Source organism: Salvia hispanica, chromosome 3 (genome assembly GCF_029641045.1).
Source record: "Salvia hispanica isolate PSC_SH4W2 chromosome 3, Shi_PSC_v1, whole genome shotgun sequence".
Taxonomy (NCBI): Eukaryota; Viridiplantae; Streptophyta; class Magnoliopsida; order Lamiales; family Lamiaceae; genus Salvia; species Salvia hispanica.
The window spans coordinates 28,594,970-28,619,645 of record NC_142694.1 but is presented as its reverse complement, the minus strand read 5'-3'; the positions used below and the strand labels follow the sequence as shown (position 1 = coordinate 28,619,645).

Below are 24,676 nucleotides of genomic sequence, written 5' to 3'. Positions count from 1 at the left end.
ACTTGATTTGATTTATATTGTTTCTTGACTAAGATTTATGCGATTTGGAGGTGTTTCCGCTACCCGTCGGCCCAACTTGGCATTTTCCAATTATTAAAAGGTAAAACTTTGATTTGCTAGTTATTCTTCTAAAGTTGTGGGCTAAATTATTATACTTGATTTGTTAGATATTCTTTAAAGTTGTGGGCTAAATTATTATACATAATTTGTAAGACATTCTTCTAAAGTTGTGGGCTAAATTATTATACATGATTTGTTAGCTATTCTTCTAAATTTGTGGGCTAAATTATTATATACTTGATTTGTTAGATATTCTTTTAAATTTGTGGACTAAATAATTCACAATATTATTATACTCGATTTGATCTATATTATGATATTTGATTTGTTAGTTATTCTTATTTGTGGGCTAAATAACTCAAAGTATTATTACACTTGATTTGATTTATATTGTTTCTTGCCTAAGATTTTTGCGATTTGGAGGTGTTTCCGCTACCCGTCGGCCCAGCTTGGCATTTTCCAATTATTAAAAGGTAAAACTTTTATTTGATGAATATTTTAATTTGTGGGCTAAATAATTCAAAAATATTATTGTACTTTATTTGATTTATATTGTTTGTGTATGATAGATAGTAAAATGAATCAAATTCCGGGAAGAGAGTGGATGTATGAGAGAAAATTTTCCACCGGAGAATTGAATCTTGATTTTATTGATGGTTTGGATAAGTTTATAAATTTTGCTGTGCAACATCCCTCTAGAATGGATGGTTCGAAAATTAGGTGTCCATGTGCACGATGTGATAATAAAAATTTTCTTTATACGGACACGGTGAAGGAACATCTTGTGAGAAGGGGGTTTACTAAAAATTATTATGATTGGAGATTTCACTATGATGTTGAAGCGTCGTCCAGCTCAAGACAAATAGAATCCATGCATTGTGATCCACCATTGAATCCGTACCAGCACATGGTGCATGATGCGTGGGGACAATCAGGTGCTCACGAGCATTGGCAGTATGTTCTGCCTACATACATGCCAGAGCCCCCATTCAATGAGTCGCAGCAGTTCTATAATTTGTTAGAAGCGTCTAAGTCTGATTTGTGGGATGGGTGTGATTATTCTGAGCTGTCAACAAATGCTCGAATAATGACTATGAAATCTGAACATCGAATGTCTCAGCGAGCTGTTGACGAATTGTGTCAGTTTATGGAGGAGCGTTTGCCAAAGCCAAATCGTATGCCTAACAGTTTCTACAAGTGCAAGAAACAAATGCAGACTTTAGATATGCCCCATCTGAAGATACATTGTTGCAAGAAAGGATGCATGATCTATTGGAGAGAAGACGAGAATAGGACCGAATGCAAAGTTTGTGGTCAGGCTAGATTCAAGGATAATGGTAGGAGTCCATTCAAGTAGATGTATTATTTTCCTCTGGGCCCAAGATTAAGACGATTATATGCGTCTGAAGTTACAGCTCAATCCATGCGATGGCACGCAGAGCACGCCCAGACTCCAGGAGAGATGCGCCATCCAGCTGATTCTATAGCCTGGAAAACTTTCGACAAGTCACATCCCTTATTTGCTTCTGAATCAAGAAATGTCAGGTTGGCACTTAGCACAGATGGATTTCAGCCATTCGGCCAAAGTGGTTCACAATACTCATTATGGCCGGTAATTTTAACTCCATACAATTTGCCGCCGTGGATGTGCATGAAAGATCCATACATGTTTCTCACTGTGATCGTGCCAGGTCCGAAGAGTCCAAAACAGAAAATTGATGTATTTCTACAACCCTTGATTGCAGAGCTCAACGATTTATGGGCTGAAGGAATTCCAGCATACGATATATCTAGAAAACAAAACTTCCAGTTGCGTGCAGCACTGATGTGGACTATCAGCGACTTCCCCGCATATTCAATGTTATCAGGATGGAGTACATCTGGGCACCGTGCATGTCCGTATTGTATGGAGGACTCACAAGCTTTTTCCTTGAAGCATGGACGGAAAACTACTTGGTTTGATTGTCACAGGAGGTTTCTCAATAGAAATCACCGGTTCCGCAGAGATAAAAAGAATTTCATAAAGAACAGAACCGAACATTCCGGTCCTCCTTCGATCTTAAACGGAGAACAGATACTTGATAACTTGGAACAATTTGAGTACAAGAGAGTGTTTGATGAAGGTGCAGAAACAGCAAACTCCGAGTTGAGCAAGATTTTTGGATGGAATAAACGAAGCATATTTTGGGATCTTCCGTATTGGAAGACAAATGTGATTCGTCACAATCTGGATGTCATGCACATAGAAAAAAATGTTTTTGACAATATCTTTAATACCATCATGAATGTGGAAGGCAAGACAAAAGATAATGCTAATGCAAGAAGAGATTTGGAAGAACTTGGTATACGGCCTGAACTTTGGCCATGTGATGGGAAATATCACAAGGCTAATTTCACACTTGATAAAGAAAGTATGAAATTATTGCTCAAGTGGCTCAACATTTTGAAATTCCCAGATGGTTATGTTTCTAACTTGTCAAGATGCATTGATATGAAGAAACATAAGTTGTACGGTATGAAAAGCCACGACTGTCATGTGTTTATGCAACGATTGCTACCAATTGGACTTCGTGAGTTACTTCCACACGATGTATGGGAGCCTCTGACAGAGTTGAGCAATTTCTTTAGAGATCTTACTGCTACAGTGATACGAGAGGCTGATATGACAAAGTACAGTGAGTCGATTGTGGTTACCTTGTGCAAGCTTGAGATGATATTTCCTCCGTCTTTCTTTGACTCCATGGAGCATCTTCCAGTCCACTTAGCATATGAGGCATTGATCGCAGGACCGGTACAATTTCGATGGATGTATCCATTTGAACGGTACATGCGCAAGTTGAAGTTAAATGTAAAGAACAAGGCTGCTGTGGAAGCATCAATATGTAATGCGTATTTGACTGAGGAATCATCTCACTTTTGCACTCATTACTTTGAGTCACATGTCCGTTGTCGAGGTAGAGATGTTCCTCGTAATGACGACGGAGGGGGATCTACTCACTCCACAGATATGCTTCAAATTTTCACATTTGATACCAGATGTGTTGGGAAGGGACGTGCACGATTCTTGTCAGAAGTCGAGTACAGAGCGGCACACACTTACATATTGTTGAATACTCAAGAAGCAAAGGAATATGAGCAGTAAGTTTGATTTCCTTAAATTCGTTTATTGAACTAAATAGATGCTACTTATTTAATTATTTTTTTCATAAAACAGCATGTTCGTCGAGCAATTGCGCGAATGCTTTCCAAGAATAACACCGTCAGAGATAGAGCAACAATTAGAAAGTCAATATGCGTCATGGTTTAATGCATATGTAAGTTTTCTATATATTTTTATTTTGTACATTTTTAACTGTCGGAAATATGTAACTTATTCACTAAGTGGTTGATATACAGGGTCAAAATAACCTACCTCACGATAGTCATTTATACTATTTGTCACAAGGACCATTGACCGGGGTCACGAGTTATAATGCTTGTATTGTCAATGGATATAAATTCCACACAGACTCTTATGGAAAGAGTAAATCCACATTCAACAGTGGGGTTTGCGTCAGAGGGTCGAATTACAACTATGACGAGGATGACTTTTATGGCATTTTGAAAGAAGTTGTGGAGGTCAAATATCGTGCAAGACCAATTAAGAAAGTTGTCTTGTTCAACTGTTTATGGTATAATCCGGGTCCACCTCCACGTGGTGGTACAATTGTTCATCCGAGGTACAAAATTACAGAAGTAAATATTCAGAAGGAGTACCCAAAATATGATCCCTTCGTCTTAGCTAAACAAGCATCTCAAGTTTATTTTGTACCTTTTCCGAGCAAGAAAAAAGACAGGGCGAACTGGCGAGCAGTGTTCAAGGTTCGAGCAAAGAAATTCGATTCTAGTTACATCGCCATGAAAGAGGTAGAAGAAGATATAGCTTTCCAAGAAGATGAACTGGAAGTTCACGAAATATCTGATGATGTACAATTCATAAACCCACCACATCGTGACCCTAGCGGCGCAATGATTCCAATTTTTAGAGAGATTATAGATGAGGATGAAGATGAGGATGAGGATGAGGATGAGGATGAAGAAGAAGAAGAAGAAGAAGAAGAAGAAGAAGAAGAAGAAGAAGAAGAAGAAGAAGAAGAAGAAGAAGAAGAAGAGGAAGATGGCGATGAAGATGAAGATGACTACGACTAGTTCTTGGACATTGATGCTATCTCAAAATGTAAGTACTATCTTATTTTTATTGTTTCGTCTAATTATTGAAATTTCGTAAAATCTAAAAATATTAATTGTTGTTATCATTTTTGAAATATTTTATTTTAAAAATGATAACTATAATTAATTAATATTAATAAAATTATAAAATGTAAAATATAGACTTAATTGTGTATTGGGAGAAAGCAATCGTGAAGTCCAACATATTGAAAATGCAATTCTGAAGTCTTGGAAATGAAAAAGACTTAAATTCCTTGAAGTGGTATTCTCATAAATCTCTCGATATAATTCTCACCTCTCCTCCCCCAATTCTCACAGATTCTCCTTCCCCAATTCTCATCTCCTCCCCCTAATTCTCACCGATTCTACCGTGATATGAAAAACGATACCGATAGTTTTCTGGTCTTCGATAGATTCTCACCGTGATATGAATTTGCAACAGTTTCTGGTCTTCGATAGATTCTCACCGTGATATGAATTTGCAACAGTTTCTGGTCTTCGAGAGATTCTCACCGTCACGGAGCAGATTTCACTGACCTCGTTTCCCTGCTTGATCGTCTGCAATAGGCGATTCCTCTATGCTCGACGACGATGCAGTTTTTCTCTCTCTCTGACTTCGTTTGCATGCTCGATCATCTGCAATAGGTGATTCCTCTCTTCCTTTTCACGGCTTGCTTACGGAATTCTCCACAATTTTCTGTTTTGATTGTTACAATTTCCGGAAAAGTGTTGGTCGGCATTTGCTTGCTTATTTTCTATTTGCAACTGTTTAATTTGAAAGAGGTTATTGATCCTCTCATCGATTCACTGATCCTCACCAATACATAATAGTTGCTGAATTTGATTTTGCAGATCTTAATCAAACATTCATAGTTCTGTGTGATATTTTTAGTTAGGCTACCTATTTTAGCTTGAAACCCATCAGCCGTAGTTGCGCCGCCTTCAACCTCTCCTGGAGACATCCTGTAGTTTTGGAGGTGAATTTTGTTTCTGAAAACCAACAATTGAATAGAGTGATGAAAACTGCACTGTGATCAATATGTTGTAAAATTTCCTAATTTCTGGAATATGAATCAAATCATGGATGAAAGTTTTACAGAGCTGTTGTATTGATGGCGCACTGAAATTCCTTTTCAATTTGCAAAAAATTAGTTTTGGGAACTTATTAGTGGTTTTGCTGAAACTAGATGATTGATTCCAGGCTTGTGAATTTTTAGTTGCTAAGGAAATGCTTCAAGAGAAATGAGTTTGATATTTGCAGTTCTGTGCAGATCAGTTATTGTTGTACTTACTACTGTTTTGCACAAGAGGGGGGCTGTTCAGGCAGGGAGAATTCATTGCTGCCTTTCGTTTAACATCTCAATCTCAGATCAGCGTTTAACATAACTCAGGTAACAACTCATATATACTAATTTTAATTTTACATCTCTGCTTTCGTTTGTTTGTTAAGAATTTTACAAGATCTTGCTATTATTACCACAAGGCTTTGGGAAATGAAAATTTTGATTTCTTGTACATGCAAAATAAACGAGATTTTGAATAATTATCTGTATTAGACTCAACTCAGTAATTATGCTTTTCATCTTCTAAATGTGGTTGTATGTTAATTTTGACTTTTGTTTTCAAGTTTTAATTTTTTCTTACTTGCTACATGTTTAAATATAGTGATGATGCTGTTTAGAATTAGAGGAGAATGGAAGTGGATCTGATCTCTATGATATGCTTTTATTGTGCTTCATCTTTTTGACTTGATTATATGATCTTACATCCATTTTAAATTCATGTGTTACTGTTTTGAGTTGTGTGCTATTCAGGGCCTGGGTGTTCATCAATTGCCTATGGGCTGGCTGATGAAATTGGACCATTGCATATTGAGAAGGATGGGTAGTTTCTATATGCCTCTTGTAGTTTTTTGTTTGGTTGAAACTGAAGTAATTGAAATGGACCCTCAAGTTGTTGAAACAGCAGCTATAGAAGATTTCGTTTTAGGTTGCGTTCGAGTTTGAGATATGCAAAGGATATTATATCAACTAATGGTCATTTGGACTGTATAGATGTCTACCTGAAACGTACAGTGTTTGATGCTCTAGCTTGATGTTTTGCACCCATCTTCTTAGTTTTCTAGCTATGATCTTGATGAGTCATTTAATCAAGCTGATTATGGTTATTATGTCTTATATATTGCTGTTTCCTTTTTAATTTACTCCTCACAAAGTGGATATGATCTTGTAATAATAAAAAAAGATAATCCTACATTGGCTGCTCTACTTGCCTGTTTTGTTACCCTACTTTATGTGCTTTATTTTCAAAAGTAGACAATTACATCCATTCAGAATAAGATATGAAATTTTCTCTGTTTATAGGGTACATCTGGTACTTTATATGAAATGTTTCTCTGTTTATCTATGTGTATGTGTTAGTAAATTCAAATGGGGCGTTTTTATGTCAGTACCTAATTAATTAACCTCATTTAGTGGCTGTGTGAAATGAATGTTGAACTAAACTGTCTGGCATTCTATTAATCTGGCTATTCTTTTGTAGTTTATGTTGATCTGCTGCTACTGGCCCTAGACTGAAAGGCCTAACTGAAGCTTCATCTTATTGGTGAGTATAGCTTGGTTTATATTAATCTAGCATGATGTTACTGATAAGTTCATAGAATATTGTTTAAAATTGTATGCATTAACATATAGCTTATGCACTTAAATCTTTCTATGTTTGGTCACATGTGGGTCTTATAGTATTGCCTCCTTACAATATTCTATAGAATGATACTCTGAATAGAAATCTGAGGAAATTGTATTTTTAGGCTTGACATGGCAGCAATAGGCTCGCAGATTGGATAATACTTACTATTACTCTTATCGTCAGTAGTAGGTTGGATAGAAAAATGCGAGGAGGATTTACAAGACGAGGACGCAGGTTGGCTCTTCTCGATGATGATGAAGAAAATGCTCATGAGGAAGAAATTCATGTCGAAGAGGAAGAATTGGAGGAAAATGATACAGTGAGCGGAAATGGTACAGTGAAGGACCATCCTACACATGATCAAGAAGGCCGTATATTCATTCATCTCAGGAATGATGGATTGTAAGTGGATAGATAATTTTATACATTTTTTTATAAATTTTAAAGTTTATAACTATATATTGATATGCAGATTGTACCCTTCCAGAGCTGTGGCGAACATATTGAAAGATGCTTTCCAAAATATAGTGCACCCAACTGCATTCTCACAAGCAAAACTTGATGATTCATGCATTGAATCCTATTGGCAAGAATTTAAGGTAATTGTATAAACTATAATCCATTAGAGTAAAGAATGGTCAATGTTTTACTTGATATTCTAATTGTAGCTTAGAATTTCTTGATCTAACTGAATTCTTTTCTTTATTAACATTTGCTGGGAAGTCTATAGAATTTTTATATATTTTATTTAATATTTTGTTATATAACTTTTTTTTTTCTTTTCTTTTATATGATTTGGCAGGCCCATGCCAATATTGAGAACTATAATCAAGACCTTGCCAAAAGTGCTTTTCACACAAGATGCAAGCGTAAGTATGGCAATCATATCTACAGACTGAAAAATAGGAAAAGAAAGCCTGCTTACTTCACGGATGCATTGTGGGAAGACTACACTAAAGCATGGAATACGGCTGCGTCTATCAAGGTTTCCGAGAGATGCTCGAAGAATCGTAAACAAGGATATGAGAAAGCCCCCGGCACACATTGTAACGGATCTGTTTCATTTGACGTTACAGTGGAAAAGATGGTAGACATTACATTTTGTAGTTTAACTTGTTCATTTTTTAATTATCATTAATCATTTTGAATATTCTTTGCAGATTAAAGAGAATAATGGGAAGATGCCTAAGTTTGTAGAATTTTATATAAGGGTTCACACGCGAAGAGGCAAAGATTCACCGGGGGAGTTGTGTTCGCAGCGCGCCATAGAAAAAATGGTAATCTCAAATTAATTTGCTTACAAATTTATTTATATATAATTAATATTTTAGTGACAACTGCTGGAAGTAAATATGAATATGATGGTAGTAGTGACTATGATAATCACTTGATCCTTTGATGATCACCCCCAAAATATGAAATTAAATAAGATATCAAGCATTTTTTGGTCTTGCATCTTTGGGATTTTAAATGAAGAAAAATGGGTACTGCCTTGCATCTATGCTATGCTTCCATGATTGATTCTATGTGAGCATTTCATGAAAAACCAAGGCAGTGTTGAAGGGGGTTTACCATTTGCTGATATCATTACTGTTGAAATAAAAGGTTTGTTATGAAGGAGTGAACAGGTGATGAGCATACATGTGAGTGTGCTATATAAATCTGATTCTTGATTACTCTTGAAATAAGAGGTGTTGTAGTTTGGAAACCTCACCATCTTCTCATTTCATGTATTAAATTGTTTTCTTGGCTCTTTTGATTTATGAGAGTAGCAGATAAAATCCTTTAGCACCATTTCAGATTGAATTTGGCAGCAATGCATTGCTTTCTACGAGTTTTAGGGTCATATGCAGGTTGTAATAGACCGTATATAGCATGTGCATGCATTGGTTGGAGTAGACCATATCTTGATTGATTAATATCTGTATCTTTTAGTTATGCAAACAAGGGGCATTGATGCTTACTGTTTTCTTCTTTTAGTTCTGATGCTTAACTGATGCTTACTTGCTTATTGTTATCTTTTAGTTACTGCATTGGTTTGAAGTCTTATTATACATGTTCATAGGAGCAAGTTAAGGCAAGAGCCGATGAGTTGCGGGCTGCTGGGGAAGTAGATCCAGATTTTGATCGCATTTACCTTGACCTTTTTGTGAAGAATATGAAGAGAAAACAAATTCCCGGAGCTGGACAGGCCACAAGCATTTATTTCGCTGATGCTAGCAGTTCGTCCACTGGGGGCTCAGGCGTTAGCACGGAAGAGTTACAAGCAATGCGAGAACAAATCACAATTGAGATGCGCGCGGAGCAGGAGCAGCGATATGCGGAGCTGGAGATGCAAAATGCAGCGTTGAAAGCGGAGCTGGATAGTCAAAGTGCAGAGCGTGATGCTGCTTTAGCGCGTCAAAAAATGGAGTTACGCGCTGAATTTGAGAAAGAAAATGAGAGGATGTTAGAACTATTGTTGGATCTTACTAAAAAGGTTAACCGAATTAGTAAAAACTGAAAGTGTAAGTTTTGAACTATTGTTTTGTTTTAGAACTATTGTTGGATTTAATGTAAGTTTTGAATTTTGTTCTTTATAAATTGTCAATTTCAATTTTGTTCTTTATGGTTATCCAGATAATAAATTAGAAAAATAATGAGCACAAGAGGTGCTAGCAGAAAGAGCTGTCGATAATGCGAGAACAAATCACAATTTTGTGCTAGCAGAAAGAGCTGTCGATAATGAGCACAAGAGGTGCTAGAAAATTTGCGAGCAAAATGGAGGTGCTAGAAGAATTGCGAGCAAAATGGAGGTGCTAGGAATATTGCGAGCAAAATGGAGGTGCTAGAAGAATTGCGAGCAAAATGGAGGTGCTAGGAATATTGCGAGCACATACATAGTTTAATCGACATCCACCATTAGCGAGCAAAAAGGTGGTCGCAAATGAACTTCTGCTCGCAAAAACTACTCACAAATTTGCTACAAGCGCTATAGCGAGCAGAGTTTTTGCTCACAATCTGCTAGCAAAACTTATATTTGCGAGCACTTTTATATAGTTTTGCTAGCACTCTGGTGCTCACAAACGAGCGCTTTTTTTGTAGTGTATTTATCTCATTGATGTAAACTAACAAAGTAAAAAGAGAGTTAATTTGCTTTTTACAACATGATTCGTGTGTGAGTACGTAGCTATTGCCCACTATAATTATTTGATTAGAAAGACATGCATTATTTGGTCAAGATAGACATAGCAACTAAACTCATGCAATTAATGAATCTATTAACATGCCACACATACCTACAAAAATATAAAATTTGCGCCAACCAAACTCTAAACAAAAAGAGGAGGAGAACACTAAGCAAAAAGAGGAAGAAACAAGTGTGCGTGTGTTGATCTAGTGGTCGAATGAGGATAAAGGTCTCCTAGCTATTTGAACCTATAATGATACAATCTTTAAATTTATGTCCATTTAATAATAAAAAAGGAAGAAAAACAAATGAAGTGGCAAAGAACTCGATGCAATTTGTGAATACTTTAATTTGTATTAATAATGTCAACAAAAATTTATGATGTGTTAAATAAAAATAAGTGTACAAAAGGTTGACGTTAACACGGACAAAACGTAAGCGATGCTCATGAAAAATACTCATTGACCAACGTATCACTTTCTCTTTTTTTATACATTATATATTACCCCATCAATTCTTTTGGATGACTTATTAGACTAAAGTGACAAAAATAAAGAGAATTGCTATAATACGCCTAACAAATATTTTAGATCTATAATAAATGTATCGCAATCGTGTTAGTGATAAATCTATTTCTAGAGGGTGAAGCCTTGACTTTATACGCAATCAGGTGTAGTTAGTATACTTATTGCTATCAAATAGCAATCGCTTTGAAAGCACCAGGCCAGGCTATTCAGCAAATGGATTACTTTATCTAGTATACATTGAAATTCAAATAAGTGATAAGGTAATTGATTCTGCACTTATGTATAACACGTACACATACATAAATATTTATGTATGGTTTATATAATATCTGTACGTTAAAATCTCTAAAAGTCTGTCACGTTGATTTGATGATAATCATATTTCATTTACTCTTTAATAAAGTGGATAACCTTCATCTTTACGAGGCCTTTTAAGGAGATGAGTGACTCATTTTTAATATGGTATCAGAGCGGGTTCAAGTCAATGATGAATTTCTATTTATATCTTATCTACCTCACGAGTGAAAGATACATCAATGATGGTTCTCTTATATCTCTTGTCTTGTCTACCCACGTGATGGAAGTCCGATATATCATTCTGGCCCTCACGTGCGGGAGCATGTTAGAATCGCTAAAAATTTGTCCCACATCGACTTGGTGATGATCCGTGGATAATCCTCCCTCCTTATGAGGCCTTTCAAGGAGGTGAGTGGCTCATTTATAATACCGTCTATCCAAAATCAAACTACTAATTTTGATTTAGTATAAGTTTTAAGAAATATGAATAAAAATGTGTCAGAAAAATATTTTTATATGCAAAGTTTATAATCAAATATGAGTGTGCTGATTTAAAGAATATTGTGTAGTCCACTTATAGAAAAAAGTAATGAGATTTTAAATTAATTGTGGATCTATCATAATGCAAAAATATGACTTTTCTTTTCGAATGGAGTATCGGATGTTTTTTTATGACAGCTTAATAAAATTGGTCTAGATTAATTTTTAGTTTACACTTTCTCTATAAATGTATATATATATGGAAATGACTGTCGTGTAAACCTTTCTTATTAGTACATGTTAACAAGAAACCATATTTTTGTAATCATGCTTTTAACAAAAAGTAAGGAACCAGTTTCAAAAATTAGGACACCACTGTTGTCAATTTCACCTTTCTTTCAAGTTCGAACACCTTTTCTCCCATTGGTGTCTCAATTAACAACCTAAATTAGGTTACTTATTCTTCCTATGATAATACTTTTTTTTTTGTAATCATGCTTTTACAAAAAAAAGTTAGGAACCACATAACAAAAATAGGGACAACACTGTTGTCAATTTCACCCGTCTTTCATGTTCAAACACCTTTTCATCCCTCTTCTCTCAATGAACTAAATAAGGATACTTCATTACTATTTCTCTATACTAAAGTACAAGTCCTTAAAGTAAGAAAACAAAAATATGCAACCAAAAAAAGACATAGGCAATATCATCTCATATCTAAAAGAAAAAGATGAATTTGATTGGACCAATCAACCTTGGGAGAACTCTAAGAGTATCCACTATAGGAGAGCCGCGGCTCGTGGCTCTCCTGTGGCCCAGCCGCGGCTCCCTATAGTGAGTTGGATGGGCGGGCGTGGCGGGGGGGGGGGGGGGGGTCGCCCACGAGAGCGCCACTCGCGTGGCCAGGCCGCAGCGGTTGGGCGTGAGCCGCGACGCTCCTATTGCAGCGACCACGGGCCGCGGCTCCCCTAATTTTTGATTATTTTTTTTATTAATTCTATAAATAAACCCATTTTTTTCCAATTTTTTACACCATTCCAATCTCCACTCTTTTCATTTTATCAACAATTCTACTTTGGAAAAATGAGTTCCGACGATGAGTTTCAACAATTGGTAGATATGGAGTTCGATGAACTCGTTCAAGAGGTGCAGCGGGAAGCAGACGAGGAGGAGGAGGCGGCGGCGTTCGTTCGCCCGTTCTATCATCGGCAGACCATCCACCGTGACCATGTCGGGGTCGACCAGCGGTTGATGGAAGACTATTTGGCGATAACCCCCGTCCCCAGCAGAGATTTTCTGTCGCCGATTCAGAATGTCGCAACGGTTATTCATCCGTATAGCGACTACATTGGCGCAGCGGTACTCGTGCTTCACACTGCGCAATGATGCTAGCGGCCGACCCGGGTTGTCGACATATCAGAAGTGTACCGCTGCAATTAGGCAGCTTGCCTATGCCGGTCCCGCTGATGTTCGACGAATACCTACAGTTGGGTGAAACAACTGCCCTAACGACGCTGAGACAGTTTTGTAATTGTATCCAGGACATCTTTGGTCCGGAGTATCTACGGAAGCCAAATGCCGATGAGTGCCAGAGATTGATAGGTATGCACGGGAGAATGCATAATTTTCCGGGGATGTTGGGCAACATCGATTGCATGCACTGGGAGCGGAGGAACTGCCCGGTTGCTTGGAAGGGGCAGTTCACATCTGGAATAAAAGGGAGACACCCAACAATGATACTGGAAGCTGTTCCTGACTACTGATTGCGAATCTGGCATGCATATTTGGTGTCGCAGGGTCGAACAACGACATCAACGTACTACATTCGTCTCATCTCTTCAATGACGAGTGTCAGGGTGAGGGTCCGACGGTCAGATTCATGGCCAACGGGACGCAGTACAACATGGCATACTATTTAGCCGATGGGATATACCCCCGTTGGCCCGTGTTTGTCAAGACGATCCGGCAGCCGGTTGGGCCGAAACAATCCTATTTCGCGGCCAAACAAGAGGGTGTTAGGAAGGATGTTGAGCGTGCTTTTGGTGTCCTCCAAACGCGATGGGTCATTCTACGGTGCTCGGTTCGACAATGGCACGAAAATGATGTCGCCTTCATCATGTATGCATGTATCATATTGCATGACGAATGATATTCTGCAAAGAACTGAGCACCGGAAGAGGGTGCTAGTACGAGTCACGGTATTGCAACCGCCTCGCTGCAGATGGGTGTACCGCGTAGTAATGCATACTTGATCCAACGGTTGATTTGGTCGAAGAGGTTTGGAATCGTAGGGGAGGAGGGGGTAGAGCGTGATATGCGTTGGGAATGTAGTTTATGAGACATCGAAAATTTTCGTTGTATAATTTTACCCCTTTCTATAATACAATGAAGATTTTGTTTTAATTTTAGTTCTTATGCATTTTTTTAAAATATAAACAAAATGAAAAAAATTAAATTATTTGGTGGCTTGGGCTTGTCCACTATAGTGGAAAACATGGGCGCTGGTGGCCCGGCCACAATTTTGTAGCCTGGCCACACTTTGTGGCTTGACCCGACCAACTATAGTGGATACCCTAAGTCCTCCTCTCATTCTTTTTGACACTTGCCCCCTTCTAATTAGTCCATCAAAATTTTAGATATTATAAATTCAAATATTAAATTTTTTTTAATATTACATTCAAAATTATATGAAAATTTCGTTCATATGCACTTGCTTGTAGGCTATGTTACATTACATGAACTATAAAAGGACATGCGTGTAATAAGTGCTACATTTATCAATGAAAAATTGTCCATTGCTATGTACAAGTGGATTACCACCGTCCATACCAGAGAATAATATGAGACGGATTTCGGATACTACTTTATGTGAATATTAAGGCCTCGTTTAGTAGACTATCCAATGTTACAGCTAGTTTGGATAATGACTATATATCATGTTTTATGCAAAGATAAAATAATAGTATGTTCAATTTTGTGTAGACTAAATAACTTCAATATGTATGCACAAATTGAGAGTAGAAAAATATATAGAGGACAACTTAGTCATTTATTTACTGTGTCTTAGTACAATTTCTAAAGCTGAGAGTGTAACCTACCAAAATTGTGTTAATTATTTAGATTGAAACATAGACTTCAAGGTGGGCTGGGTCCATAAAAATAACATGAGCTAATAATCACGGCAAACATGAAAAATCAAACACACGAATTAACGCTAGATAAGAGTTTATAACTTGCTCTAACATAGCCACCAAACAACCATCTAGTTAGGATTTTCAATAATGTGTTGGTCCAGTTAAACTACTAAAATTATACCTATATATAATGGGTCAGGTTAAATAAGTGACAATGCAAAAGATGTGGAATACTACTTTCCTCTCTATTCGATTACACATACTGTATGTATCAAAAGCCACATTAAGAGTCCGATGTATGTCCCAATAAGAGCACGAAAAGATGGCAAGTGTTTATACATACCTATAGTAATTAATATTCTTATGGAAATTCGTTATTTTAAAGCATTAATTATTTTTATTGTTATATTTTGTAAAATATGTGGTGGAAAAGTGAGTTCCCTCAATAAGTCAGTGTATGACCCGTACCTGGTACTATACACATATACAAGGACGAGGAGTGACGTATATGGGTCCTACTAAAATACTACCACTGTCTTATTGGATAATACTCTCTCTGTCCCATTAGAAATGGGACGTTTTCCTTTTTGGGTTGTCCCACTAAAAATGAAACGTTTCCTAAAATGGAAACATCACTCTCTCTACTTTTTCCTCTCTCCTACTTTACTCTCTCTTCATCAACTCACAAAACAACACTGCATAAAATCCCGTGCCGAAAACCAAATGTTTCATATTTATTGGGACGAAGGGAGTACTTACTTATGGACACTTGAATCTAGAAAACAAAACATTAAGATTAAACTACTATATGAATATCAACTTTTTTTAATAAAATGTTATTCAAAATTAAATTGTGCAAATATCAATTACTCGCTTCCTAAAAATATCAATTAGGATTAAATGCGAATTGACATTAAATCTGAAAATATAACGCCCTCAAAATAGTACTTCATGTGTTCCATCGTGGTAGCTAGAGTCATTTTTTCCATTTTGAGTGTTTCATAGTATAGTAGACTGTAGAGTAAATTCATTTTTTAGTAAAAACTAGTAACACATTAATTTTTGTACTCTTAACTAGGAAACTTGGGCAACATTGGAAGGCCACCACATCTCAACTGGATCAACCAAGTATTTCCTCAGCATCCCAGCCCATCCATATCCCACCATCTGCAATTAGGCATAGGATCAAATCAAACACACATTTATTAGTTTTTTTTAAGGAAAATAATAATAGTACCTGAGTGGTCAAGACTATCAAATGAGCACAGAGGAAATTCAGTGTCTGCTTGTAATAGCCCTTCATGACAGTAACGGCGCCAATAGAGTAGGCGTCGCCACCGCCCTGGGAGACCCCACAATTGGCGATGACCGTGATAATGACATGCTCCTTTATGTTGAAGGGGCCCGGGTTGGGACTGAAACGCCACCTCCCGAACAGAGTGTACTCCTTGTTCGGGAGAGTGGCGGCCATGAACTTCCCGAGGGGGAGCACCGCAATCTGCATAAGGATGGCGGAGATGGAGTGTGGTAGGAGTACTTAATTAATGGCGAAGGAAGTATTATATTATTATATAATTTCCACTGTTATACTTACTAGCATGATAATTGGGTTTAAGGTTTTAGCTAGGGTTTAGATTCGAGATAGATTGTTGCCAGCCGGAATACTCTAGCCCAAGAAAAGCAAGACAGAATCCATGGCCAACACAAGATTCCAAGAACATGCTAAACTGAGATGAACTAACTACTACTACTCCACTACCTTATATTAATACTACCAAGTCTTTACTGTTAGTACTCGCTCTATCCATAAAATATTGCCTAGTTTTGCCATTTTCCGTTCATGAAAAGTTCTCCATTTTGTTTTTTTCTATTTTTGATAAATGGACTACACTTTCCACTAACTTTTTATACTCACATTCTATTATAAAACTAATATATAAATGTGTGACCCCATTCCACTCACTTTTTCAACTCACTTTTTTTTCACATTTCTTAAAATCCGCGCTGAGTAAAACTTGGAAAGTATTTCATAGTCGAAGGGAGTATTATTTAATCTCGTGATCAATATAGATGAAGACATAAATGAATTAATTGTATATAAGCGAAGAGCATTATACTTTAATATTTATATAAATATAAATATATTGAGTACATAAAGAAGAATAGAATAAAATAAAATAAAAAAGTGTAGAATGTATGATCAAGTAAACATGCCAAAACGAACGGGAACATCAGCTGCCTTGAGCCAATCCTCGCCATGCAGGAAAGGACCAACCGTGAACTTCAACACATCGTCCCTCTTCAACGTCTTATACCCTCCCCACTTCACCCTCTCCTTCGTCGCCGCTCCCGCCCCCTTGTTGTTGAACTCCGCATAAAACAGCGTCTTCAACCCCAACTCCCCGCTCCACTCCTTCCACCCCTCCGGCGCGATCACATTCCCGATCTCCGACTCCATTATGATCGTCCTCGAATACTCCTTCCACGGCCTCCCGAGGAAGCTCTTCACCTTGGCCTTCTCGGGCTCCAGCTTCTCGTCCGCGAGAATCTTGCAGTTCTGCAGCACGATGCCGGTTGTCTCCCGCCTCTCCGCCCGCCCCTGCGCCGTTATCACGTTCTGCTGGCTTTCCAACGGCTTTCTTAAGTATATGTTGCAGTTTTGGAACACGGCCGCTGCGTCGCCGAAGATGAAGTCGACCGTGCCTGTGATGTAGCAGCTGCGGTAGAACTGCCTGTGCGCTTGGACGTACAGCGTGCTCTTGTATCCTTCCATGCGGCAGTTCACGAATACCGAATGGTCCGATTGGACTCGGAGCGCCACCGCTTGATGCTTCTCTGGCCCGGCTGTGTTTCGGAACCCCAGCGACTGGGCCATGAATCCGTGTCCGATAGCAACTGCAAGCAGTTAATGCACAATTAGTAAAGTAAGACAGATATAGAAAAAAAAAATTAAACTGCACCTTGCTCGTTGCTACCTCAGAGTGGAAAATGAGTCTAACCTAATTAGATAGAAAAAGTTTTATATTAAGAAGCAATTTGAGTTGAAGTTTGTGATGGATTACCAAAGGATGCGGTCTCAAACGTTGTAACTCCGTCCACGGAATTCTTGCTTCCGGTGATAATGCTCTTCTGCGATCCGTCTCCGTACATTGTCACGTTAGCCATGTCCTTGGTTACCACAACTGTCTCATCGTACACCCCTTCTTTCACGTATATCACATATCTGACGCACAAAACTAATAATCATACAACTTAACCCTTTAAAAATGTATTCACGCAGATAACTAATCAATCTTGAAGTTATCTGATCTTAAAATGTGTGTTCTTATCATGTTTTGCCTTATCTAAACATACCGTCCTTTGAAATTCTTAGGCATCGCGTTGAGCGCCGCGTTTATGGTTGTGAAATTCCCGGAATTGTCCTTGGTCACGGTGACATTCGGGATCAACTTCCCACCGTCAGCTTTCAAGGATCTACGGTGGTGCTGGTGGTTGAAGCTCATGAGCCTCCGCTGGGACCCACCGGAGGCCTCCGCCTTTGTCAGCAGGGCGGAGACCTGCGACACGATGGAGAGCGTGTTGCTCCCGAGCATCTTCACGCTCTCCATAATCTTCTTCACCTTCTGCTTGTCCGCCCCCTCAGGGAAGCCGTCGATGCACGTCTGCTGGTACGAGATGACCGCGCTCAGCCAGTTGTTGAGCTCGTCCTTCGCCGTCGCCATCTTCCCAATATCCGCCCCCTTAACCATCGCCATCGAGCTGTTGAGCTCATCCTTAGCGTCCTTCATCAAAACAAGGCAGTCGTTCAACGCGGCCTTTTTTATGGGCGCCTCGAAGCCGACACCTTTGGCCTGGTTGACCACGGCGTCGATCTCCTTCGAGGTAGCAACGAGCAAGGCGCGGAGCATGTCCATCGGTGTGGCGGATGCGTTGTTCTTCACCTCCTTGAGAATGCTCTCCTCGCATGTTTTTTTGTAGTCGGTGTTGGCGCACACGGTCTTGACCATGTTCTGCGAGGTCTTGGGCTTGGGCGGGGCGTGGGCGGAGGCGGCTTTGTGGTTGTTGTGGTTGGTCTTGTAAATGGCGAAGCAGACGGCAGCGGCGAGGAGGAGGATGACGATGACAGAGAGGATGAAGGCGAGGATGAGGCGTTGCTTGAACTTCTTCTTCTTCTCCTCCTGGCGGCGCTGGGAAATGAGGTCGAAGTCTTGGAAGGCCATTGAGATTGAGATTTGATGGGTTGTTGCGGTGGTTGGTGTTATGGTTTTAATCTGCCTTGGCCGCGCGGTGGATTAAGCCAAGGCAGTTTTTTTCCCGATGAACGTTTGTGTGTGATTCATGGTTTGGTGTTTGGTTTATATTTGAGTTCTTTGGATCATTGTGGATTGCGGGGGCGTGGATTGCAGTCGCGCATAGTTTAGCAAGTGATGCTCTGGATTGGAGGATTTTTAGGACTCAATTTGTTTTATTTATGGATGCTGCCTTTTTTTTACTTCCGAAATTTATTCTCCTTTTCTACAAAATTATAAACTAATGTTAATATATTTAATTTGTGGTACGCTCTAATGCAGTCGTTAGCAGAATAGTCTTCACTGGTCAAGACATGAAAGATTATGGAGTTGTTACCTACGCACATAAATATAGTAGTACTCCTTCTTATGAATGGAGATATAGATTCTGAGTTTTTCTTATAAAAAATTTTATTCATTTTCAAAATAAGGATATTCGTACGTGCAAGTCATGTATAAAACTGAAGGCAATGTTATTTAAATTGTAGTACTTTTAATAAAATACTTTACTGTATGATATTTATTGTCTCAACTCTCAATCATATGATGATTCATGACTACATTTAGTATTCAGCATTTTTTAGTTTTTCCTAAGCTTTTATTCTATAAATAATATACTACTTCCGTCTCATAATAAGTGTCACATTTTGTTATTTCGGTATGTCCCACAATAAGAGTCATATTTCACTTTTATTATTTCGGTATGTCCCACAATAAGAGTCATATTTCACTTTTACCATAAATGGTAATTATACCCCACATTCCACCAACTAATTCTACTAACATTTTATTATAAAACTAATATATATATATATATATATATATATATATATATATATAGATGGGACTCATAATCTACTAACTTATTCAACTCACTTTTCTTTACATTTCTTAAAACTCGTGCTCACATTAATGTGATACTTAATATGGGACGGAGGTAATATTTAATATATAATAAAATAAATTTTTATTAAATTATATTTTTATAGTATAAATTAGTGATAAAGTGTTACGTGGTTGATCTTTTTAGTTCAAAGTTTTGTGTAAATTGTTTTAGTAAAATTACTATATGACGTGCTATTTACGTAAAAGTAAGTATAACTTTTAATGTAAAGTTGGAATAAAATCAGAATTTGAAAGTATGCTAAAATGAATTTGAATTTTAGAAATAGTTGAAATGCTATTGTTGTTACAAAAACAAGCAACAAAAGAAGAGAACATATTCTAGATTCCCAATCCCGCAGTGTAGCTCACACCAGTCAAAGGCAGCCACGTGTTCCCGATAATAAACTGAGCCACTGTAAAGTAAGCCGCTTCAGCCGAACTATTAAAGACACGGTAGCCGGGCCACTTCACCCGGTCTTCCACTCTCGCACCCGGTCCGTAATTCATAAACTCACCGTAGTAGAGCGTGTCAGCGAAATCCTCGTTCCACTGGAGCCACCCCTTGGGCATGATCGCGCCGCTGATGTACGACTGCATAATCACGGTCCGCGAATACATCTTCCACGCCCGCCCTAAATACGTCTCCGTAGTCGAGTTTACCAACTCCGGCACGGTCGTGATGTTGCAGAATTGGATCGAGAAGCCCGTGGGCCGTGATCGCCTTCTTTTGCTTCTCGAGAGGCTTCCGAGCCACGATGTGGCAGCTCTGGAACACGACCGCGCCATCACCGAAGATGAAGTCGATAGTGCCCGTGATGTAGCATTCGCTGTAGAATTGGCGCTGGGAGTGGGCGTATAGGGTGTCTTGGTAGCCGTAGAAGGCGCAACGGTGTAGGACCGATAGGTCGGAGTCCGAAACGAAGGCGACCGCTTGTTCCTTCTCCGGCCCGGCCGTGTTCTCCAAGGTTATGTCCCGTGCGATGAACCCTTTCCCCTTCACACCTGCCAAATGTACATGCCTTGCTTTAGTATATATATTTATACTACAAATTCACATTATTTGAAATTCGAGGGATCATACACAAATGGAAAAGACCACCAATCATAAACTGAGTGAACTTATTGAGACAACAAAAAAGACCAATTTCAAATGACTTCCACGCAAGGGTGGCAAATCGTGCGTGTTGGGTCGTTATTGTGTCCACGCGATAAGGACACGACCCAATAAGGATAAACACAAACACGACCCGTTAAGAAAATCTCAAGCACGAACACGAACACAACTTGCTACTCTCAAACCCGAACACGACACGAACCCATTGACGACACAAACCATCTTGGGTCAACACGGCACGATAACGACACTATAACTACATGACCTGATAACATGGTAAGAATATAATAATAACAAGATAACAACTACTCATGATTTAAAAATTATAAAACCTTGAATCTGATTAAGAACTTAAAATCTGATTACACAATCTAGTTTGATGAATAATAAGATCAATAGATTCATACTTCATAAAAACAAAATCCAACACGAACACACAAGAAATTTAGGTATTTAAAATAAACAATATCAATTTCAAATGACTTCTACGGAGTATTAAAAACAAAGTCATAATTTGTCTAATTTCGAATATTTGTTTATTTAAATGCATATAACCCTATTTTTATCTATCTACCTAATCTTATGGAGTAGTAAATAGATCGAGGAAGTAAACTATTATCTCAAAAAAAGTTAAAAGATCTTACTGAATGTAGCGGAGCTGTAGGTGCGCCAGCCGTCGACGTAGTTCCGATTGCCGGTAATAACCGTTAAATTCACTCCATCTCCAAACATCATTATATTCCATTTGTCCTTATTAATCACCACATATTCTTGGTAGACACCTTTTTTTACGTGTATAATAAATCTTTCGCTACTACGCTCCGGGGCTGCATCAACAGCATCCATAATCCTAGTGAAATCCCCCGTCCCATCGGCAGCCACCACCACATGCGCGACCGTCTTATTGGTCGAGCCATCGAGGAGACGCTGGTCGTGAGATTTTAACCAATTGGGGAGATTCTTACTAGAGATTAGCTTGTTGCCGCCGCGGAATGGTGTAGTGGTTATGGGCTTAATGTTTAAAAGAAGGCTATAGACTGATGAGCTGATTCGGTCTAGAATGCCACCAACCACACCTTTGATTATACCATTTATGTCATCAAATCCTTCTTTGCAAGTTTCTTGATTGGCCAGTGCTCCACTCAACCATGTTAGCATATCGGCCTTCACATTTCCGGTGGCGCTGTCATTGCCTGCGAATTGTTTAAATCCATAATATAATTAGGATTTCTTTTTTACTATAGCACTAGAGTCAATAGAGTCATTTCATTTTCTGCACCGATAAATAGTTTAAGTGGATAAAAAGGAGAGTAAGAAAGAGAATAATGTGCATAAAAACTCTTATATACATTATCTTTTTTTTTTACTTTATTCTTTTTTTACTTTAAATAATTATTTTTTTTTTCAAAATTAGCGCAAAAAAATGAAATAACTCTACTACTATGGAACGAATGGAGTATAAAATAAAATCTTTAAATATATTAGAAGCTAGTGGTTCAATTTGAGAACTATGTTAAATGAAAACTTATGAGTTGACAACAAAAAATATGGAGTAGTATAAGTTGACAACTAATATGTTTTGTGTTTCTATAGTTCTCAATTTAGAATAAGGGTCATATATATACTTATATAAGAGTGAATGAAGGTAGGCAAAAATGGGATGCAAAAAAGTAGACCTACCAGTGGGATTGAGTGAAGCAGAAAGAGTCTGGGTCAACTGATCGACGGAGAGATCCATGAGAAGAAGGCAATCGGAGATGGCATTACGCAGACGGAAATCGCCAAATATTGAGATGGGGAAGCGGGACACCTTGGAGATCAGTTGCCGGATTATTTGAATGGTGAACCTCACCGATGCCGCAAATTCCGACGCCGGAACCTTCAAATGCTGGCAGCTCACACAGCTAAAAATCGTCGCTAAAACAAGAATTTTCAACAAAGTTGAGGCCATATTTATTGATGAATTTGCTGTAATTGAATGGAAAGAGCGGGGTGTTGTTAAGCGTTGAGAATGGTTATATACTTATATGAGAGCTTGCACTAACATTAATCACTAGGCTGGCTGGATTAGATTGTATTAATCACTATACCCTGTCAACCATTAACTGTTTCAATTAGTCTCATTTACTTAATAAATAAGTACTACTATTTTTAATAATGAATTCGTTATCCTATAATTTACTCACATTTTTTCATATTCTATTAATTGTTCCACCGACTATTAGCTAAATTGAACTTGGATACAATTATGACTCTGGTCATTCAAATTATGACTCTAAACATTAAGATTGTGGGCTAATATGGTAGGTCAACTGGACTTATAACAAACAAATACACATAATTGAACGTATTTCCACTCAAAATAAAATACATACCCTCAGTCCCATCAAAATATGTGTACTTTTTATTTTCATCTTTCCACAAAAATATGAGCATTTCTATTTATGGAAAATCATTCCAATTTATTATCCCTACATATCAAGTTATTTAAAACTTATACCGCCATTAAAACACTAATAATAATAACAGTGTTTCGCTATCCACTAACACTACTTTAACTACCATTCTTACCCCTCTCTCTCTTACTTCATCAATTTTATCTTAATTCTCGTGTTATATTATATGCTCATATTTCTATATGAAGGAAGGTATAAGACAAAAATTAACCTTTTTAAAAATGATTTTGGTCGTGTTTTACAAAATGAGTATAACTTAAAAATATGTATTCAAACACATTTAGATATATATATTTTTTTAAATATTATATTAAGTACTCTCTCCGTCCGCGAATAGGAGTCTCATTTTTCCATTTTAGTACGTCCGCGAATAGGAGTCCCGGTTCACTTTTACCATAAATGGTAATAGGGTCATACCTTCCACTAACTCATTCCACTCACATTTCATTTAAAACTAATATAAACAAGTGAGACCTTTACTCCATTAACTTTTTTTCATTCATTTTTTTTAACATTTCTTAAATCTCGTGCCGCCAAAAAACGTGACTTCTAATAACATTTCAGAAATGTAAAATAATTCAGTTGTGAAGTTCGAAACAAAATAATAAGGGATCACTCTTTTCGCATCAAATATTCAAACCTATTGGGTTTCATGTGCTAATTTAGGATCAACCATATTTAATTGTAAGTTGGAACTTTTTAAAGGAAAATTTCCAGTTCGATCCTATTGTTAATCTATTAGGACTAATTTATGGGCTTTTAATTTGTTGACTAATGTGACATTCTTAAAAGAGAAAATACATAATGAATTTCGGTCAAAATGACGATGAGGAAATACTATGGATAGATAAGCATGTATTAATAATGTTGTTTCAACAACAAGGTTAATTTTCTGAAATAATATAAGAACATTGAATTAATTTGCTAGAAGAGAAAATGACGATGAGGAAATACTATGGATAGATAAGCCATGGCTTCTCGTGTTTGAAAATTGTCAATAGCACTTGGCATATTTTACTTCATAGAAACACGTTATATATGGAGTCTCATTATCCACAAATCCACTCTTAAAGATCGAACCACCGAACCCTACCAAATTAGGGCTTCTAGATCTAGTTTTTTATGAATCTGAAGGCAAATAAGTCATACTAACATGTTACGAAGATTTAACTTCGTTCCAGAATATATTACTTCATTCTAGTAGGTTTTTACTTCATTCCAGTAGGTTTTTACTTCATTCTAGTACGTAAATGTGGTTTCACCGTCGCGTGCCGTTCTTTCTCTCTACAATATCTATCACCAACGCCATGGCGCTAATATGGTTTAATAAACACATGGAATAATGTAATAAATTATTGGAATGAAGTA

At 37.7% G+C, this 24,676-nt stretch overlaps 3 protein-coding genes and 2 pseudogenes across 5 annotated transcripts; 2 read left to right on the top strand and 3 right to left on the bottom strand.

The window, feature by feature from the left end:
• Nucleotides 1-1,522: 1,522 nt before the first annotated feature.
• LOC148930511 (uncharacterized) lies at nucleotides 1,523-6,275 on the top strand. The gene is made up of 4 exons (XM_089066497.1): nucleotides 1,523-3,198; nucleotides 3,275-3,374; nucleotides 3,457-4,026; nucleotides 6,084-6,275. Exons 1-4 carry the CDS (start codon nucleotides 1,523-1,525, stop codon nucleotides 6,273-6,275), a joined length of 2,538 nt encoding a protein of 845 aa, XP_088922623.1.
• Nucleotides 4,571-9,560, top strand: LOC148930510 (uncharacterized). 3 transcript variants are annotated; one of them, XM_089067990.1, is made up of 8 exons: nucleotides 4,571-4,914; nucleotides 5,541-5,660; nucleotides 6,811-6,873; nucleotides 7,144-7,359; nucleotides 7,430-7,556; nucleotides 7,760-8,044; nucleotides 8,118-8,234; nucleotides 9,023-9,560. In XM_089067990.1, exons 4-8 carry the CDS (start codon nucleotides 7,160-7,162, stop codon nucleotides 9,458-9,460), a joined length of 1,167 nt encoding a protein of 388 aa, XP_088924116.1. In that variant the 5' UTR covers nucleotides 4,571-4,914; nucleotides 5,541-5,660; nucleotides 6,811-6,873; nucleotides 7,144-7,159; the 3' UTR covers nucleotides 9,461-9,560. The 3 variants fall into 3 exon arrangements, with proteins under 3 accessions (XP_088924116.1, XP_088924114.1, XP_088924115.1); XM_089067988.1 differs by lacking the exons at nucleotides 4,571-4,914; nucleotides 5,541-5,660 and adding an exon at nucleotides 6,024-6,153; XM_089067989.1 differs by lacking the exons at nucleotides 4,571-4,914; nucleotides 5,541-5,660 and having other exon boundaries at nucleotides 6,656-6,873.
• A 6,078-nt stretch (nucleotides 9,561-15,638) lies between these two features.
• LOC148930509 (oligopeptide transporter 3 pseudogene) lies at nucleotides 15,639-16,068 on the bottom strand (annotated as a pseudogene).
• Nucleotides 16,069-16,661: 593 nt separating this feature from the next.
• LOC148930508 (putative pectinesterase/pectinesterase inhibitor 45) lies at nucleotides 16,662-18,876 on the bottom strand. Its single transcript, XM_089067757.1, has 3 exons — nucleotides 17,919-18,876; nucleotides 17,627-17,787; nucleotides 16,662-17,459 (listed from the first exon to the last, which is right to left on the bottom strand). The coding sequence occupies exons 1-3, from the start codon at nucleotides 18,782-18,784 to the stop codon at nucleotides 16,765-16,767; spliced, it is 1,722 nt and encodes a 573-aa protein (XP_088923883.1). The 5' UTR covers nucleotides 18,785-18,876; the 3' UTR covers nucleotides 16,662-16,764.
• Nucleotides 18,877-20,077: 1,201 nt separating this feature from the next.
• LOC148930507 (pectinesterase/pectinesterase inhibitor PPE8B-like) lies at nucleotides 20,078-22,803 on the bottom strand (annotated as a pseudogene).
• Nucleotides 22,804-24,676: the final 1,873 nt, after the last annotated feature.

Coding starts and splice junctions, on each gene's coding strand:
- LOC148930511 (XM_089066497.1), top strand. CDS start 1,523: ATGCGCCATCCAGCTGATTCTATAGCCTGGAAAACTTTCGACAAGTCA. Junction 3,199..3,274: donor GAAGCAAAGGAATATGAGCA/GTAAGTTTGATT, acceptor TTCATAAAACAG/CATGTTCGTCGAGCAATTGC. Junction 3,375..3,456: donor CGTCATGGTTTAATGCATAT/GTAAGTTTTCTA, acceptor GTTGATATACAG/GGTCAAAATAACCTACCTCA.
- LOC148930510 (XM_089067990.1), top strand. CDS start 7,160: ATGCGAGGAGGATTTACAAGACGAGGACGCAGGTTGGCTCTTCTCGAT. Junction 7,557..7,759: donor CCTATTGGCAAGAATTTAAG/GTAATTGTATAA, acceptor ATGATTTGGCAG/GCCCATGCCAATATTGAGAA. Junction 8,045..8,117: donor ACGTTACAGTGGAAAAGATG/GTAGACATTACA, acceptor TATTCTTTGCAG/ATTAAAGAGAATAATGGGAA.
- LOC148930508 (XM_089067757.1), bottom strand. CDS start 18,784: ATGGCCTTCCAAGACTTCGACCTCATTTCCCAGCGCCGCCAGGAGGAG. Junction 17,788..17,918: donor CCTAAGAATTTCAAAGGACG/GTATGTTTAGAT, acceptor TTTGTGCGTCAG/ATATGTGATATACGTGAAAG. Junction 17,460..17,626: donor GTTTGAGACCGCATCCTTTG/GTAATCCATCAC, acceptor AACTGCTTGCAG/TTGCTATCGGACACGGATTC.